The sequence below is a fragment of the Mobula birostris genome, chromosome 5 (assembly GCF_030028105.1).
Source record: "Mobula birostris isolate sMobBir1 chromosome 5, sMobBir1.hap1, whole genome shotgun sequence".
Taxonomy (NCBI): domain Eukaryota; kingdom Metazoa; phylum Chordata; class Chondrichthyes; order Myliobatiformes; family Myliobatidae; genus Mobula; species Mobula birostris.
In genome coordinates this window covers 116,667,677-116,685,894 of record NC_092374.1, presented here as the reverse complement: position 1 = coordinate 116,685,894, position 18,218 = coordinate 116,667,677, and the positions used below count along the sequence as shown (strand labels likewise).

General features: G+C 41.6%; 1 protein-coding gene across 4 annotated transcripts in view; it reads left to right on the top strand.

Moving 5' to 3' along the window:
* Positions 1-18,218, top strand: part of LOC140197950 (von Willebrand factor D and EGF domain-containing protein) — a 332,457-nt gene that overhangs the window by 46,273 nt on the left and 267,966 nt on the right. For all 4 annotated transcript variants that reach the window (XM_072258606.1, XM_072258607.1, XM_072258608.1 and 1 more), the window contains 3 exons: positions 10,063-10,247; positions 10,685-10,916; positions 14,742-14,807. In XM_072258606.1, coding sequence (XP_072114707.1) covers positions 10,063-10,247; positions 10,685-10,916; positions 14,742-14,807 — 483 coding nt within the window. The remainder of the gene's footprint in view (positions 1-10,062; positions 10,248-10,684; positions 10,917-14,741; positions 14,808-18,218) is intronic.

The following is an 18,218-nucleotide window of genomic DNA, read 5'->3' as shown; positions in this document are numbered from 1 at the left end:
GATGGGGTACGAGGGGAAGGTGGGGCATTAGCGGAAGTTGAGGTCAATGTTCATGCCATCAGGTTGGAGGCTACCCAGACGGAATATAAGGTGTTGTTCCTCCAACCTGAGTATGGCTTCACCTTTACAGTAGAGGAGGCCGTGGATAGACATATCAGAATGGGAATGGGACGCAGAATTAAAATGTGTGGCCACTGGGAGATCCTGCTTTCTCTGGTGGACAGAGCGTAGGTGTTCAGTGAAACGATCTCCCAGTCTGCGTCGGGTCTCGCCAATATATAGAAGGCTGCATCGGGAGCACCAGACGCAGTATATCACCCCAGTCGACTCACAGGTGAAGTGTCGCCTCACCTGGAAGGACTGTAGGGGGCCCTGAATGGTGGTAAGGGAGGAAGTGTAAGGGCATGTGTAGCACTTGTTCTGCTTACAAGGATAAGTGCCAGGAGGGAGATCGGTGGGGGAGGGATGGGGGGACGAATGGACAAGGAAGTTACGTAGGGAGCGATCACTGCGGAATGCAGAGAGAGGGGGGGAGAGAAAGATGTGCTTAGTGGTGGGATCCCGTTGGAGGTGGTGGAAGTTACAGAGGCTGGTGAGGTGGTAGGTGAGGACCAGGGGAACCCTATTCCTAGTGGGGTGGCGGGAGGATGGAGTGAGAGCAGATGTACGTGAAATGGGGGAGATGCGTTTGAGAGCAGAGTTGATGGTGGAGGAAGGGAAGCTCCTTTCTTTAAAAAAGGAGGACATCTCCTTCGTCCTGGAATGAAAAGCCTCATCCTGAGAGCAGATGCAGTGGAGACAGAGGAATTGGGAGAAAAGGATGGCATTTTTGCAAGAGACAGGGTGAGAAGAGGAATAGTCCAGATAGCTGTGAGACTCCGTAGACTTATACTAGACATCGGTAGATAAGCTGTCTCCAGAGATACAGAAAGAAAGATCTAGAAAGGGGAGGGATGTGTTGGAAATGGACCAAGTAAACTTGAGGGCAGGGTGAACGTTGGAGGCAAAGTTAATGAAGTCAACGAGCTCAGCATGCGTGCAGGAAGCAGCGCCAATGCAGTCGTCGATGTAGCGAAGGAAACGTCGGGGATAGATACCAGAATAAGTTTGGAACATAGATTGTTGCACAAAGCCAACAAAAAAGCAGGCATAGCTGGGACCCATATAGGTGCCCTTGGCTACACCTTTAGTTTGGAGAAAGTGGGAGGAGCCAAAGGAGAAATTATTAAGAGTAAGGACTAATTCCGCTGGACAGAGCAGAGTGGTGGTAGAGGGGAACTGGTTAGGTCTGGAATCCAAAAAGAAGCGGAGAGCTTTGAGACCTTCCTGATGTGGATTGGAAGTATATAGGGACTGGACATCCATGGTGAAAATAAAGCAGTGGGGGCCAGGGAACATAAAATCATCGAAAAGTTTCACAGTGTGAGAAGTGTCACAAACATCGGTAGGAAGGGATTGAACAAGGGGGAATAAAACAGTGTCGAGGTATGTAGAAATGAGTTCGGTGGGGCAGGAGCAAACTGAGACAATGGGTCTACCGGGACAGGCAGGTTTGTGGATCTTGGGTAGGAGATAGAAAGGGGAAGTGCGGGGTGTGGGAACTATAAGGTTGGCAGCAGTGGATGAGAGATCACCTGAGCGGACAAAGTCAGTGATGGTGCGGGAGACAATGGCCTGGTGCTCCTTAGTGGGGTCATGATCGAGGGGTAAATAAGAGGAGGTATCCGCAAGTTGTCGCTGTGCCTTGGCAAGATAGACGTCAATGCGCCAGACTACAACAGCACCCCCTTTATCAGCGGGTTTTATAGTAAGGTTAGGATTAGTGTGGAGGGAGTAGAGAGCAGAGCGTTCGGAAGGAGTGAGGTTGGAATGGGAACAAGGTGCGGTGAAGTCGAGATGGTTGATGTCCCGTTGGCAGTTTGCAGTAAAGAGATCCAGAGCAGGCGGAAGACTAAAGCCGGGTCTCCATGAAGAGGAGGAGGGTTGAAGACGGGAGAAGGGGTCATTGGTGGGGGTAGGAGAGTCCTTGCTGTCCCTCCCATCTTCTCCTATCATTTCTGATCTCCCCCTCCCCCGCCCACTTTCAAATCTCTTACTAGCTCTTCTTTCAGTTAGTCCTGACGAAGGGTCTCAGCCCAAAACGTCGACTGTACCTCTTTCCAATAGATGCTGCCTGGCCTGCTGCATTCACCAGCATTTTTTATATCTATATTGCACGAGCTAATCCTTTAGATGAGATACATGAAATATTGATCTTGAGAGAGCTGCCCAAATGACTGATAATTAAATAGTTTAAAAGATTTTTAAGTGATCACACTTCGAAAGTTATCCTGAACAGATAACATTTATACTTACTAGACAACGGGGTGACCCATTGGGGCACCCTTTGAGAGAAGGGTAGTGCAGTCTGATGTGAACAGAATGAACATTATATTTTCCTGAATGCTATTGATATCGCTTTGCTTTGGAAATTGAAGAAGAAAACCTCAGTTTATTAAAGAAGAACGACGCATAGCAAGGCAAATATAGCTCCTCCTCGTTTAGCGAAGGACACTTTTGATGGCATCATTTCTGGTTGATCTGCCACCCTTGTGCCTCTCGTTGACATTCTGGAGACGTGCAGTCCTTTCATCCGCTGTCTCTTCAACTCTTCTGTTGTTCATTCTTTGTCTCTGATCTTGGAGACGTGCATTTCTCTGCTCCTTTGTCTCTTCCTCTGTCCTCCTCCTGTGCCTGTTTTTGTCGTTCTGGAGACATGCAGCCCTTTCATCCCCCGTCTCTTCATCTCTTCTGCTGTTTATTGTTTGTCCCTGATCCTGAAGATGTGCATTTCTCTCCTCCTCTGTCTCTTCTTCTTCTCTCATCTTTTTTGTCCTGTCTCTTTGATCCTGGAGTCATGCGGCCCTGGCCTCATCCGATTATTGTTCTCTCCCTCTCCTTGCCGCTTCCCGACGATGTTTGACGTCTTCTCCTGACCATAATATCCCCTTTCACTTTCCACATGGCATAATTAGGCTGACCATATTTTTTTTTACCCTAATGCTGGATAGAAGTTATGAAGCAGTAAAACCAAAGCCTCCAGGATGCTGATTATTCTTGATGATGTGGTTGGCACTCTCCTAAGTTGATGTGATATCGTCACCGCTGTCCTTTGACTGCAGCAAAGGGTTTGATGGGTATCTCGAAGTACTTCATTACAATAAGATTTAATTATCTCTTATTGGTGGGTCTCAGTTTCATCTGTCCCAATCCTGCACATGCTGATGGTGATTAGTAGAATGTGACCACTCAAAATAGAGCTGCCCTGCCCTTTTGCTCCGGTTGGTGTAGCTGCTGTGAGCATCATGAGTCGCTTCTGAGGCTGACCGTGCGCGTGTGTCCTGGTGTCGCGTCGCGGTTTCCATCATGGCTGACATCGGCTCTCAGGTGAAAGCGGGGCTGTTGATTTTGGTGAGTGAGCAATTTTTAATGAATATATAACCCTGAACCTTGCCTGCATTCTGTAGGGCATTTTAAGTTGATTTAGCCAAAAATAGTGCTGCTGTAATGCACCGTTTGCGCTAATTGGAGGTCACAAACAGAAGAACAGAGCATGAGAGTTTTAGTAGTATATAGATAGATGGATGGATTGTTAAGAATGTGCCTTATGCCATTTATCTGATTCCATGCAGTCAGGCCTCAGAATTATTGGCTTTTTAATCTAGCAAAATTCTTTCTCATAATCTATACTGTGCTTTAGATTGGACATTGTGTTTATAATTTTTGAATGTTAATCATCAGAAGTTTTTGCTGCTATGATGATAGTTGGCACGTCAGACAAAGAGACTGGTTATTGAATGGGCTCACCTGAATAGTTAATAAATGAGCCATTGAAACTGTTCTCCACAACTATCTGGGAGAAGAGATTATCTGTTATCTCATTTCAGACATCCAGTCAATATTCACACCAGAGATTGGGAGAAAATGTGTTCTTGCATACAAATCATAGTGTGTTGTGTTCTGCTGACTCTTATCTGCATTGGTAGCACTCTTATTACTTACACAGAGGTCGCAGGTTCAGATCCTGCTCCAGATTCTCATGCACAAGTGAGTGAGGCTGCCTCAGTGCAATACCTAAGGAATGCTGACATGTCAGAAGTGCAAGCATTTAGAAGAGCTTTTACAACGTGGCTTTATCAATTTTCCCAGATGGACATAAATATTTGGAAGAACGGAGGCAGTTGTGGTGATGTACTGACAAATATCTGTTTCTCAGTCAACATTACTAAAATTTTCTCTGTTAAATTGCTATCTGTGGGAGTGTGTTGTGTGTAAATTGCCTGGTCTGTTTGTAATATTGCAGTACCATGACATGTCAAAGTTTTACATTTGCTTTAAGCTCTTTTGGAAATTACAAAAGACACGAGGAATTTGCACAAGAAGTGTGACAGTCAAGTAAATTATCATCTCTGCAAAAAAAATTTTGCATAGACCCTTTGACCTTCATGAGTTTTTAATCAATGCACAATAGATAGCATTCTGTCTGGATGCATGACAACTTGGTATGGCAACGGTTTTGCCTGAGATCACTTGAAGCTGCAGAGTTGTGGATATAGCTCACCACATCACAGAAACCAGCCATTGTACCCTGCCTACACAACTTGCTTCCTCAATAAATCAGATAACATAATCAAAGACCCCATCAACCCCAGACAGTCTCTCTTTTCCCCCTACCATTGGAGAGAAGGAACAAAAGCCTGAAAACATTTACCACTCGGCTCAAGGAGAACCTTTATCCCACTGTTGTAAGGTTATTGAATGGTCTCCTAGTATGATAAGATGGACTCTTAACCTCACAATCTACATTGTAATGGCCTGACACCTTATTGTCTGCTTGCACTCTACATTCCCTGTAATGGCGAAACTTTATTCTGCATTCTGTTATTGCTAGAACCTTTATCCCACTGTTGTAAGGTTATTGAATGGTCTCCTAGTATGATAAGATGGACTCTTAACCTCACAATCTACATTGTAATGGCCTGACACCTTATTGTCTGCTTGCACTCTACATTCCCTGTAATGGCGAAACTTTATTCTGCATTCTGTTATTGCTTTTACTTGTACTGCCTCATTGTACTGTGGAAATGATCTGTCTGGATGATAAGAAGAACAATTTTCACTATACCTCAGTGCATGTGACAATATAAACCAATTTACCAATGTACTAATCAGCAATTATTTTTTACCCAAAAGATTAGACTCTGTGACCTGTTTGGCATGGGTGATCCTACCAAGGGCCAAATCATAAAGCCCTGACTCCAGCCAACATAGCTCTCCAGGTCATTGAGGCACGCAAGCCTCCAAACCTTATGTGGCCCTCTTGGAGGTGTCCGCAATGAACACAACTCTAATTTAAACACTTGCTTTGATTTCAACCATGGAACAAATAGAAAATTGTGGATATTGTCCACTCGTTGGGTTAGTGGTGCAGCAGTTTGTGCAGCTGCCTCAGCGTCGAGCTTCTAGACTCTCAGGTGTAGTCTGCATTGTATCAAAGTGCCTGCTTTGACTTCCTTCAGGTGGTTCTGTGTCCTCTCATATCCTGAAAGATGAACTGGTAGTTGATTGGCTCTGTAAATTACTGTTTAATTAGTTAATAACAAACTGTCAGAAACAGACTTGATGTGTAGGTGTGGGAGAAAAAGTTGTACATAGAACAGTGCAGCATTTTACAGGCCCTTCGGCCTACAATGTTATTCTAACCTTTTAACCTACGCCAAGATCGATCTGATGTTTACCTTCCTCATAGCCGTCCATTTTTCTTTCAATTTTGTGCCCGTATAAGAGTTTCTGAAATCTCCCTCTACGACCACCCTTGGAGCTTGTCATGGTTTGATGGGCCAAATTATCATTTTTTTGTATTTTTATAATAAGGTAGCTTTGTATGTTATTGTTAGTTTTCACCTTGATTGTGTTTATGATGCAGGCCAAGTTAACTTCTTGAATAAAGAATGAGATAAGTTTGCAAGGAAATTTGACCTTCTTATTAACTTGTGGAAGGAGACCATTTGATCCATTGGGTTCATGCCGGCTTCCATTTGAAGAATCTGCAGAGAAATCATTCTGATAACTTGTGACCTATTCTTTCACACATGTTCGTCCACCCCTTAGAAATTTTCACCAGAATAGTAGCCAATTAACCTATCAGCATGTTCTTGGGATGTGGGACAGAACTAGAGCACCCTTGGGAAATTCCTGCAATCACAGAGGAAAAATACAGACAGCACCAAGGTCAGGGTTGTAGCCCAGTTACTGGAACAGTGTAACAGCAACACTAACTGCTGCTGATTTGTGTGGTCATTGCTGGCATTTGAGGACTTTCACTCATGTATGTGCTGGCAATCTGAACTTGCTAACAACTACTTGATGGCAATTCTCCATCTCCACTCTGACACTGGCGTCCTAATGACATCCAACAGCTGAGCAGGATTTACACAGAGAACAGCCTCTAATTTAGAAGAGTCCAATTGTTCACGTGTCAAACTGTTAAATTAGTTTTAGTTAATGGTATATTTAATAGAAGCATATATTCGAATTAATGACTATTTAGCTCCTTTGTTTCAAAATGCTTTCCCTAATAAATATATAAGAGGATGTCTTGTTGATTTGCTTTTGGGAAGTCCAGTTAAGCAAATTTTCTTCAAGAGCATCAATTTTGCTGTAGTTATGGTTATAGGCTCTAGCTGCTTAGCTTGTGAAATTGAAGGTCTGGATATGTGTCACTGAAGGATAATATCAAAATAAGGAATGCTTTTCATGTAGTTTAAATTTACTTTGATGTTCTGCCTGAAATTATCCTCTTTTTGGCAACTCAGTTATGTTGTAAAAGTAATGCCAAATTGTCAAACCCTTTGCTCCTTAAAGATTAATCTAGGGGTCATTACCAAGGTGAATTTTGTTGAATTGTCCTAATAGCAAGTTTGCTAAATTTTTGGGTGGTGACCCAGTGTAGTAATATGGCTCATGACAACTCAGATCACTTTTCTGTTTAAGATCTTAAAGCTGTATTACTGTCAGCATCCACCTTACTGTGAACCCTCGTTAATTACTACAACTTCCCCTTCTCTTACTCCCCACCCCTCCACCTCACTGCTGTGTTTTCAATGCACATGTTGAAGCATTCATTATTACAATCCAACTTGCAACTGTTTAGAAATTCTCTCGCATGATGCAATGCTAGTTGTGCACCATAAAACCAAGGCTCATCTAAAAACTAACCAGAGCCTCCTGGAATCCCTTTGGTGTGTTCTGTCTATCACTTCAAAGTACTGAATCTCTTATATGATTCAATATTGCTGTTTGATGGTTTGAGCTAAAATCTGGTGCATGCCCTCAATGTAAGGCCACAGGGCATGGGAGCAGAATTAGGCCATTCAGCTCATCAAATCGGCTCCACAATTTAATCATGGCTGATTTATTATCCCTCTCAACCCCATTCCTCTGCTTTCTCCTCTTAACCTTTCATACCTTTACCAATCAAGAACCTTTCAATCTCTGTTTTAAATATACTGAAAAACTTGGCCTCCACAGCAACCTGTAGCAGTGAATTCTACAGATTCACCACCCTCTGGCTAAAGAAATGTTACCTCATCTCTGTTCGAAAGGGATATCCTTCAATTCTGAAGCTGTACCCTCTGGTCCAAGACATCACCACTACTGGAAACATCCTCTCCACATTTTTTCTGTTTAGGCCTTTCAATTTTCAATAAGTTTCAATGAGCTCCGCCCTCATTCTTCTAAACTCCAGTGAGTACAGTCCCAGAGTCCTCAAATGCTCCTCATATGTTAACCTTTTTATTCCTGAGATCATTCTTCTGAACCTTCTCTGGACCCTGTCTAGCTAAGTGAGTGTGTAGGTGGTGACTGATCGGAAGAGAGAAAGTTAATGTCAGTTTAAGCCTAAGTTTTTAGTGCAAGATGAGCTATGTTTGAAGATTCAATGGTTACCAATCAACTAACCACAGGAAACAAATTCTCATGCAGCTTTTGAGTGGCATTTTTAGATTTGCATCATTATATCCGTGGTCATGGGGTAATATCCAAGGAGGATTTGCAGGAGGAAAATTCAAAATACCATAGAGCTGTTATATATCACTTTTAAGTTCAAAGTAAGTTTATTACCAAAGTTCATATACGACAGCGGTCCCCAACCACCGGGCCGCGGACCGGTACCAGGCTGCAAGGCAAGCGCTACCGGGCCGCGAGGAAACGATATGACTTGGTAAAATGAGTCAGCTGCACCTTTCCTCATTCCCTGTCACGCGCACTGTTGAGCTTGAACGCACGCGAGGTCATTACCCGCACGTCGTCCATGTCAGCGCAGGAAGGAGATCAACTCCTCAAGTTTGCAAATGACGGCGGGCTGAAAACTATGTTTGCCATAACATCTCTGCCGGCATTCTGGATCAAAGTGAAGGGCGAATATCCTGAGATAGCCACGGAAGCACTGAAAACATTGCTTCCATTTCCAACTTATCTCTGCGATGAATGTAACAAAAACTAAATTGCGGAATAGACTGGACATAAGGAACCCATTCGAGTATCGCTGTCTCCCATCACCCCTCGATGGGACCGTCTTGTTGCAGGAAAACAAGCCCAGGGCTCCCACTGATTCAGCGATATTGGTGTGTTGCAATGATTTTATATGTTCATACGGGGAAAATATGCGCTGTGTGTTTAATATCCAAACGTTACTTAAAATGGTATGATGCTATTGACTTACTTACATAACCATATAACAATTACAGCAAGGAAACAGGCTATCTCTGCCCTTCTAGTCCATGCTGAATGCTACTCTCACCAAGTCCCACTGACCTGCACTCACCCCATAACCCCCCATTCCTTTCCTGTCTATATTCCTATCCAATTTAACTTTAAATAATAATATCGAACCTGCTTCCACCACTTCTACTGGAAGTTCATTCAACACATATTTCAAGCCCCCCTGTCCTCCCCTGATAATTGACTTATCACTATATTCATGCGAGGAAAATATGCGCTGTGTGTTAAATATTAAATTCGTTAGATAAACTCTTTTAGAAACGAAATTGAGTGTATTAGCCACTTATCACCGATATTCCAGTTGTGATTAACAGCGCCCCCCCTCCCGAACAGAATCGCCAAAAACGATTTGTAGCAAAAAACGGCCCATGCACGCATACGCAAGTCACGCATGCGCACTGGTGCCCGCGCAAGGCTTCATGGTCACTGTAGTCTTTTCGGGGTAAACACAACGTATTTGACTGCTACTGTACTCTTGTCCGTTGGCAACCATTCCCCCCCCCCCCCCCGGTCGGCCGGTCCGCGCTGCAAAGAAGGTTGGGAACCCCTGATATATGACATCGTATACAACCCTGAGATTCATTTTCTTGTGGGTATATACAGTAAATCCAAGAAACACAATAGAATCAATTAAAAACTGCAGCCAACAAGATGGACAAACAGCCAATGTTTAAAAGACAACAGAATGTGCAACTACAAAAGGAAAAAAAAATAATGAATAGATCAGCAATAAATATTGAGAACATGAGATGAAGAGTCCCTTGAAAGTGGTTATAGGAACTGTTCAGTGATGGTGCAATGAAGTTGAGTGAAGTTATCCCCTCTGGTTCAAGAAAGAGCCTGATGGTTGAGGTGTAATAGCTGTTCCTGAACCTGATGGTGTGAGTCCTGATACTCCTGTACCTTCATCCTGATGGCAGCAACGAGAAGAGAGCGTGTCCCGGGTGGTGGGGGTCATTGATGATGGATTTTGTTTTTTTGCGACCGCGCTCTGTGTAGATGTGCTCAATGGTGGGGAGGGCTTTAACTGAAAATATTAGCTGAAATTTTCAACATTGGTTACTAATGGAATGTTTATTGAGTATACTTCTTATGTTGCACTATCTTGTATTCTTATTGAATTAAATCAGTAATTACTAATTTCACTTGAGCTTTTAAACATAGTAACAAGGTTTTGCAAACTAAAGGTACGGTTGAGAATCAGTCGTCCTCTTAATTAATTGTAACTTTTGTTTCCTGTAGCCCCAGAATGCTACCCGGGAGGACATCAAGTTCTCCGGAATCCTTCCCGAAGCATTCACTTCGATTCTATTCAGCTCCAGCAGTTTGCAATCCAAGACCTCATATGTGATCATTCACTGACACCAGGATGGTATCGCTTCATGATTCGAGACAAGCCAGCAGAAATTCCAACAAACTGTATAGAAGTTAGTAATATATGCAACATTCGTATGTTTTAAATGCAACTCAACTTAATGAAACGAACTGAGTGCCAGAGCTATGAGCAATCTAGTCTCTTTGAGTCAGTTAAACTCTAAACATGTAAATTAACAGAATTTATAAGGGATGGCACAGTAGTGTAGCTGTCAGCATGAACCCCAGCAACTGGGGTTCGATTCTCACCACTGCCCACCACTGTTTGTACATTTTTCCCATGACCACGTGGGTTTCCTCCAGGTGCTTCGGTTTCCGAGCACGTACGGATTGGTGGGTTAATCGTCACATGGGTATAACTGGGCAGTATGGGCTCGCTGGACCTGAACAGCCTGTTAATATGCTGTGACTCTAAATGAAACAGAACTACTTATAAAGGATTTTATGGACTATTCATTCATATGACCTTTCTAATGATGTTTCTTCTCAGATGAATAAGTGTGGCACACAAGCTCCTGTTTGGCTTTCCCTTGATGGGTCCAACTCGTTGCCTCGCCGTGGTGAGATAAAGAAATTAACGGCCTGCGCTACATGGCAGTTCTCAGGCAGCACCCAAGACTGTTGCTTATTTCGGATCCCTGTCTCTCTAAGGAACTGTGGAGCCTTCTTTATCTATTACCTTCAACCTACTCAGGGATGCATGGGTTACTGTGCAACTGAAGGTTAGCAGATAAATTACCGAAATAAAGATCAGATAAATATCATACTAGAATGGAAAATTCCATGTTTGAGGACTTCACTTATTAGAATGCCAATGTTGTTAAAGGGATACCATTCAATGAACAGCTAACTAACTTATAAAGCAACGTTCTGTAAGTAAACCAAAGATTTGTTTCACAAAGCATACTTTTGTTGAAAGTGTGTAAGAATATTATGTTCGGTATTTAGTTAAGTAAATTCATCAAGACAGACTGCATTCACTAGATCAGGGATTCAAAACTTGGGGTCTACAGGCCCCTTGCTTAATGGTAGGGGTCTATAGGCTGGGAACTTGCACTAGATGGTATTAACTTAAGCTGCTGGCTCAAACTTTGTCTTCTTTAATTTAACATCAAATCAAGGGCATACCACTTATAGTCATAGTCATAGTCGTAGTCATAGTCATAGTCATACTTTATTGATCCCGGGGGAAATTGGTTTTTGTTACAGTTGCACCATAAATAATAAATAGTAATAGAACCATAAATAGTAATATGTAAATTATGACAGTAAATTATGAAATAAGTCCAGGACCAGCCTATTGGCTCAGAGTGTCTGACCCTCCAAGGGAGGGGTTGTAAAGTTTGATGGCCACAGGCAGGAATGACTTCCTATGACGCTCTGTGTTGCATCTCAGTGGAATGAGTCTCTGGCTGAATGTACTCCTGTGCCCATCCAGTACATTATGTAGTGGATGGGAGACATTGACCAAGATGGCATGCAACTTAGACAGCATCCTCTTTTCAGACACCACCGTGAGAGAGTCCAGTTCCATCCCCACAACATCACTGGCCTTAGGAATGAGTTTGTTGATTCTGTTGGTGTCTGTTACCCTCAGCCTGCTGCCCCAGCACACAACAGCAAACATGATAGCACTGGCCACCACAGACTCGTAGAACATCCTCAGCATTTTCGGGCAGATGTTAAAGGACCTCAGTCTCCTCAGGAAATAGAGACGGCTCTGACCCTTCTTGTAGGCAGCTTCAGTGTTCTTTAACCAGTCCAGTTTACTGTCAATTCGTATACCCAGGTATTTGTAATCCTCCACCATGTCCACACTGACCCCCTGGATGGAAACAGGGGTCACCGGTACCTTAGCTCTCCTCAGGTCTACCACCAGCTCCTTAGTCTTTTTCATATTAAGCTGCAGGTAATTCTGCTCACACCATGTGACAAAGTTTCCTACCGTAGCCCTGTACTCAACCTCATCTCCCTTGCTGATGCATCCAACTATGGCAGAGTCATCCGAAAACTTCTGAAGATGACAAGACTCTGTGCAGTAGTTGAAGTCTGAGGTGTAATTGGTGAAGGGAAAGGGAGACAAGACAGTCACTTTATAGCAACAAATTATCTAAGTTTCATTTTGGCATATCAAAGCTATCTCATGTTATCTGTTCAGCAGTATACCAATATAAACTGAACTATTTACTCTGAGGTGCACAAAGTACTGAATGAATGATCTTCTGTCTTGGTGAATGTAAAATATCCACAGCCCTGTTGGATGAAGGCAATTAATTGAGTGAAATAATAAGCAACAAATGTTACAAAGCAGTTAAGTTATATCACAGTAATTCAGTATTAGTGTTAAGCTAATTAGTAATGTATAGTTGAAATTGGTGCCTGAGGCTGATATAAATTGGGGAGATTAATTTAGATTTAAACTCTGGAGGTAACCAATCTGTTGAACTGATTAAAGTTGAAGCATTTGGAGTAAGTAGTGCTGCCGGAACAGACTGACACCTTATTTCGTAGTTGGGATGTGTTCCCAAGAATGAGGGTGCTGGTGGAGTCAGTGGTAATAAGGGCCTTACACAAATACCCAGCAGAAGGCATGACTACACAAAGAATCTAATTTAAGTCTCAGTGTGCGCTTAAAAGCTCTCAGCAGATGAGTTTTCCATCTTTCTGAATGCAAAGTATCCAGCCTTTCTTTGCTGGTACTTCTCTCACTGGTTAAACTCACCCCTGCCAATGCAAGAAATAGTTGATTTCCAAGTAGTGCAAACGTATCTGGTGGTGTATCTTTTTGTTGAGCTTGGAGTTGGCAAGTTTCAGTTGTAAAATTAGAAGGTTTACTTGATGTTGACTCAATATTTCTGATCTTGTGAAAATATTGCATGGTACTAACATAATGATTTGGTAGTTAGTGCTGCTATTGCACAGTTCCAGTGACCTAAGGTGCTGCTTTTCTGGAGTCTGCATGTTTGCCACATGTACCGCTTAGTGTTGCAGCCAAAAATTTCCACTTTATCTGACCACAAGACTTTATTCCTCATCTTTGCAGTATCTTCTTAGTGATGCTTTGTAAAGATTTTACAGGCAAGGATATGCAATTTTTGAGGTACATGTGGCATAAATCTAATACTGTGCATCAGCCAGGTAACACCATCCCTACTGTAAAGTATGGTGGAGGTAGCATCATGCTATGGAGATGCTTCTCAGCAGCAGAGTCCAGAAATCTGGTCAGGATTGATGGGAAGATGAGTGCTGTTAAATAGAGAGGGATGTGGCATTAAAAACCTGCCAGCCTCTGCCAGAAAGCTTAAACTAGGGAGGAAGTTCATCCTTCAGCAGGGCAATGATCCAAAGCACACTGCCAGAGCAACCATGGAGTGGTTTCAGTTGAAGAAAATTGATGTCCTTGAGTGGCCCAGTCAGAGTCCTGACCTTAACCCGATTGAACATCTCCGACAAGATCTCAAGATTACTGTCCACTGTCGCTCCCCAACTAACCTGGCACATTTTGAGCAATTTTATAAAGAGAAACGGGCAAATCTTGCTCCATCACATTGTACAAAGCTAATAGAGACTTATCCAAAAAGACTGCTGGCTGTAATAGCTTCAAGAGGTGGTCCCACTAAGTACTGAGCAAAGGGGATAAATACTTTGGAACTGCTGATATTCCAGTTTTTGAATTTTTTTCATTGCTTTACAATTTTCCCTTTTTTGGGCTCTACTGTGGTAAAAGGCAGCATGTGATTGACAAATAAAAACTTTCAGTGAAATTAATTAAAATCCATGGTTGTAATAATCATTTATGTGAACAGAGAGATGGGGACTGAATAATTTTTCATGACACTGTACATCCTAGAAAAGGTTCTGAAGAAAGCCATTGGGTTACTTGGCCACTTTTGTGCTGTACAATTCTATAGTTTGAGAAATATTCACTGACTAATAATTGCTACCATCAGTAGGGTTATTCATAGTTATTAAAGTTCAGGCTGAAGGGGCTAGCCAAAGTAAAGCTGGAGCATACACTAGTCCAAGGAGAGCGATCAGACAATATGATGAATAATGTTCGATCCAACATGTAGGAAGTAAAAGGGTAACAACCTTCATTTGTAAAGAACAATGTATTGAATTTAATTAAAATGTTCTAATTATTTGGTAAAATGCTACATAAAAATACTATCTTGGTGTCCATTTTCCCAACTGCCTTGGAGATAGAAGCTTTTATTTTTATTTCTGCTGTATATTGTACCTGCAAATGACTTCCATTTGTAGAAAAGAAAATACAAAGGACTGGAGAAATCTTTGGGAAAAAAAACTCAAAATTTAATTGCACGTGTCTTAGGCTGAATTCTTGTTATTCTGCTATAATAAATGATCTGAGTAACCTTTGGATTAATTGTACATGACCATGAAGAACATAAATCGCTAACAAAAAATTGTACCCTTGTTCTTCAAACAAGTTCTACTGCTTTGAAACTTAAATGATTCTGGATGCAATTTGTCTCCTTGACAGTTATTCATCCTAATTAGTTCACTTTTCTTTCCATTTAAAATAGTCTTTGCAGAAACAAAGTCAGCACCCTGTGCTCCTGGAGAAGTGGAAATAAATGGGATTTGTCGAGGTAATGAAAACTTTTATAAAATTTACAGAATTTCATGACCATACAATAACCTTTTATGTTCACTCTGAATTTTCAGGTTTGTTCAGTTTTGGGATCTCTCACAGGTATTTTCTTGAAACATAAGTTTTGCAGTGTGCTGGGAAAGAACGTTGTAATATGTAATTCACATTCATTATTTTGTTCTTTCAAAGCTAAAGTGGCCTTTTAAAGCTAGATAGTCTAATTTCTGCTCATAAACAAAGGATGAGATCATTCATACTTTAGTGGTTGTTGAGGGAAATTGCTGATTGTAAATTGTAAATTACAGGTTCTCATTTTAAAGATGAAAGCTCAGAAATTCTTTTTGCTCTTTTAAAGCTACCATGCATTTTCAACAAAATCCAGCAATTTGAAATGTTTTAGATCTGGATAGCAATAGGTTAAAGGCATACACAGGGTAACAGTTACATTTTAGGTCTACACTGCCATGATCAGGGTACAAGATATCTGTATTCTTTGTATTAGAAAATCATTTGTAAATAATGGTACAAAGTGCAATTTGTGTTAAGTTAGGGGCATTTCAGTAATGTGAATTCAGTAAACAACTTAATTGTGTAGAACAGAAAGCTTCTTAATTATAATTTTTCATTTAGCATTAACAAGGTAGGGAAGTACAACAGCTGCATTACAAGGCTATTAATACAGGAGTCTCCACCAATGATTCTGAGGCAGTAGTTCAAATCTCTGCGTGGCAGTTGGGAATGTATATTCAGTTAGAGAACTATTAACGCAGTTCATTTCTGCACAGCTACTGATTGACATGCTAAGTATTTCTAGCATTTTCTGATCTTATTTTTGAGCAAGTTTAAGCAACGTTAGAGGACAGAATGGTGACTAAATTAAAGAAGGGAATTGTTGAAAAAGAAAAGGGAGAAAGAAAGTGAGAAATTAATAGTAGGATGAAGAGAAGAAAGGTAGGAAAGACGTGAAAAGAAAGGAGATGATACAAATAGTGTTTAACTCGGAGCCAAGTTTTAGCATGAACTTCTGCTTCACTAATTGAGTGATCCGATTTTGCTTTGGATGGGCATGGCAGAATTTTTTTTGTCATTGGGAATTTTTACTTCGAGTTGTCACCTTAAATAAAATTTGGAATAATTATTTTGAGGAGCATTGTCTTGAACTATACTATTGACAGTACCTTGCACACAAAAAACAGCCTATCAGGAGATCACAAACATATTAGTGCATTTTGTGTTACCTATTGCCATCACCTGTTGCAATAGTGGATTTCCTTAATATGCATGATGCATGAAAGATGTGGGGCCCTGAGGATTTATAGGTGTTATGTTTTGTAACTCCAAAAGAACACCCTTCTGTGGATTGAAAATGGACACCGGTGGTTGATGGTCAGTACTGAGGGTAAACTCTCTCCCGTACAAGTACTGATAGAAACATTTTGCACCCCAAACCAGACTCAAGCCCTCTCTGCCAATATGTGAGTATTGTTTTTTCCCTGCGTTCGTAAGGGAACGTGATGGAAAGGCTATTTGGGGCATTCACTTCCAGCACTAATTCCATGTGACATAACTGCACCTATACCATATGGCGAGGCATCACAGGCAAACTTCACTGGATGATGATGTTGCAGTATCTGAAAGTCACCGTTTCCTTTACATTTTTGAAAGCCATATCACACTGTTCATTGTCATTTCTTCCTGACCTGTGGTAATGAGGTCAAGTATTGAAGTGCAGTAGCCAGGTTTGGCAGAAATCTGCATTAGTAATTGACAAATCCTAAAAAAGACCACATATGTGACATCTCCTTTGGTCTTCGGGCATTCACCACTGCGTGAGTTTTCTCAGCACGTTTGTGTAATCCTTTTTGCATCATTAATGTGACAACAGTAAGTGATGCTTGAGTTAAAGAATTCACAATGATGTTATTTAGTTAACACTCTGCCTGGGCAACCTTGAAGCACCTGGTCCATCGCTTTCTGCCAGAGTACATGCGCAGGTGCTACCCCAAAAATAGCCTGATTACAGCGATCAAGCCTTTGTGAGTGTTTGTGTTAAGAAACACTTCGGTCTCTTTTTTTCATCTCCATCTGTAGGTAGGCCTCAGCTCATTCTGCCTTGTTGAACTGTTTCCCTTCATAAAGGCTTTTCAAAGATATCCTCCTTCCTGGGCAGATGTTACTGATCTTCTTTCAATAATAAGTGATGGTGACCTTAAAATCACCACAGATCCTGACAGACCCATCTTTATTGGCTACTAGGACCACTGCCATTGCCCATGGGCTTCACTCAACCTTGGAAAGAATTCCTTCAGCTACTCTATCATGGATGGCATAAGGAAACGGATGGGCTTTCTAAAATTTGGGTGTGGCATTTTCATTTAACACTATTTTACCCTTGCTGGTTGAGTTTTCCAATACCATCCTTGTGCACTGCTGTGGCATCATCCGGTACCTTTCTTAATTCACTTTCACTTGACTCTATTGCAGGGGATGTGGCAAGCAAATGGTGGATGAATCTCCAATCAAGTTGTAGTTGTCTCAGCCACTCACAACCCCACAATGCTGGCCCTCTTATTTTTATCACATAAAAGCCCGATGTAGCTTGTTGGTTGTTGTATTTCACTACTACAAATGTCATTCCCACAGGGGTTATCTTTTCTCCAGTATAAGTTCTTAGTTGGATATCTGCAGGCTTCATTTCAGCATCTTTGAAATGCCATTCAAACACGTTTTGTGGAATGACTGAAACAGATGAGCCTGTGTCTAATTCTATTTGAATTAATTTGCTGTTCACTTCCAGTATAAGCCATATTGCTTGTCTATTGTTAGTTTTCACATGGTAAATCTCAAGGCTACCTAATCTGAGTCACTATTATCACTATCAGATTTTTCTTCAACATCATGCAGATTGGTGCTCTTTTTGAAACTGTAACTTGCCTTATTATCTATTTTTTTACCTTGTGTTGTCTACTTTTTTCGGTTCAGCATGCTCTTTGTATATGCCCTATTTCATTGCATTTACTGCAAGTTTCAACTTCAAACCTTCATTGGCCCATGTCCCAGGCAATGTAAGGCCCGGCCAGGTTTCGTTCAGACATCTCAATTTTGTTCATGCCTAATTTCTTTCCTGACAACTGTTGTTGCATGAATGAAATCACTGGAGAAAAGTACTGGTAGATATGAAGCAACTTTTTTATTTGACAAACAAAATACATCAGGCATCATATGAATCCTGACGAAGGGTCTCGGCCTGAAACGTCGACTGCACCTCTTCCTAGAGATGCTGCCTGGCCTGCTGCGTTCACCAGCAACTTTTATGTGTGTTGCAGGCATCATATGAAGGTGCTTTTGGTTGAAAGATTTGCCTATGCTCAGCACTAGAGATATTTTATATGCTAAAGATCAAAGAAAA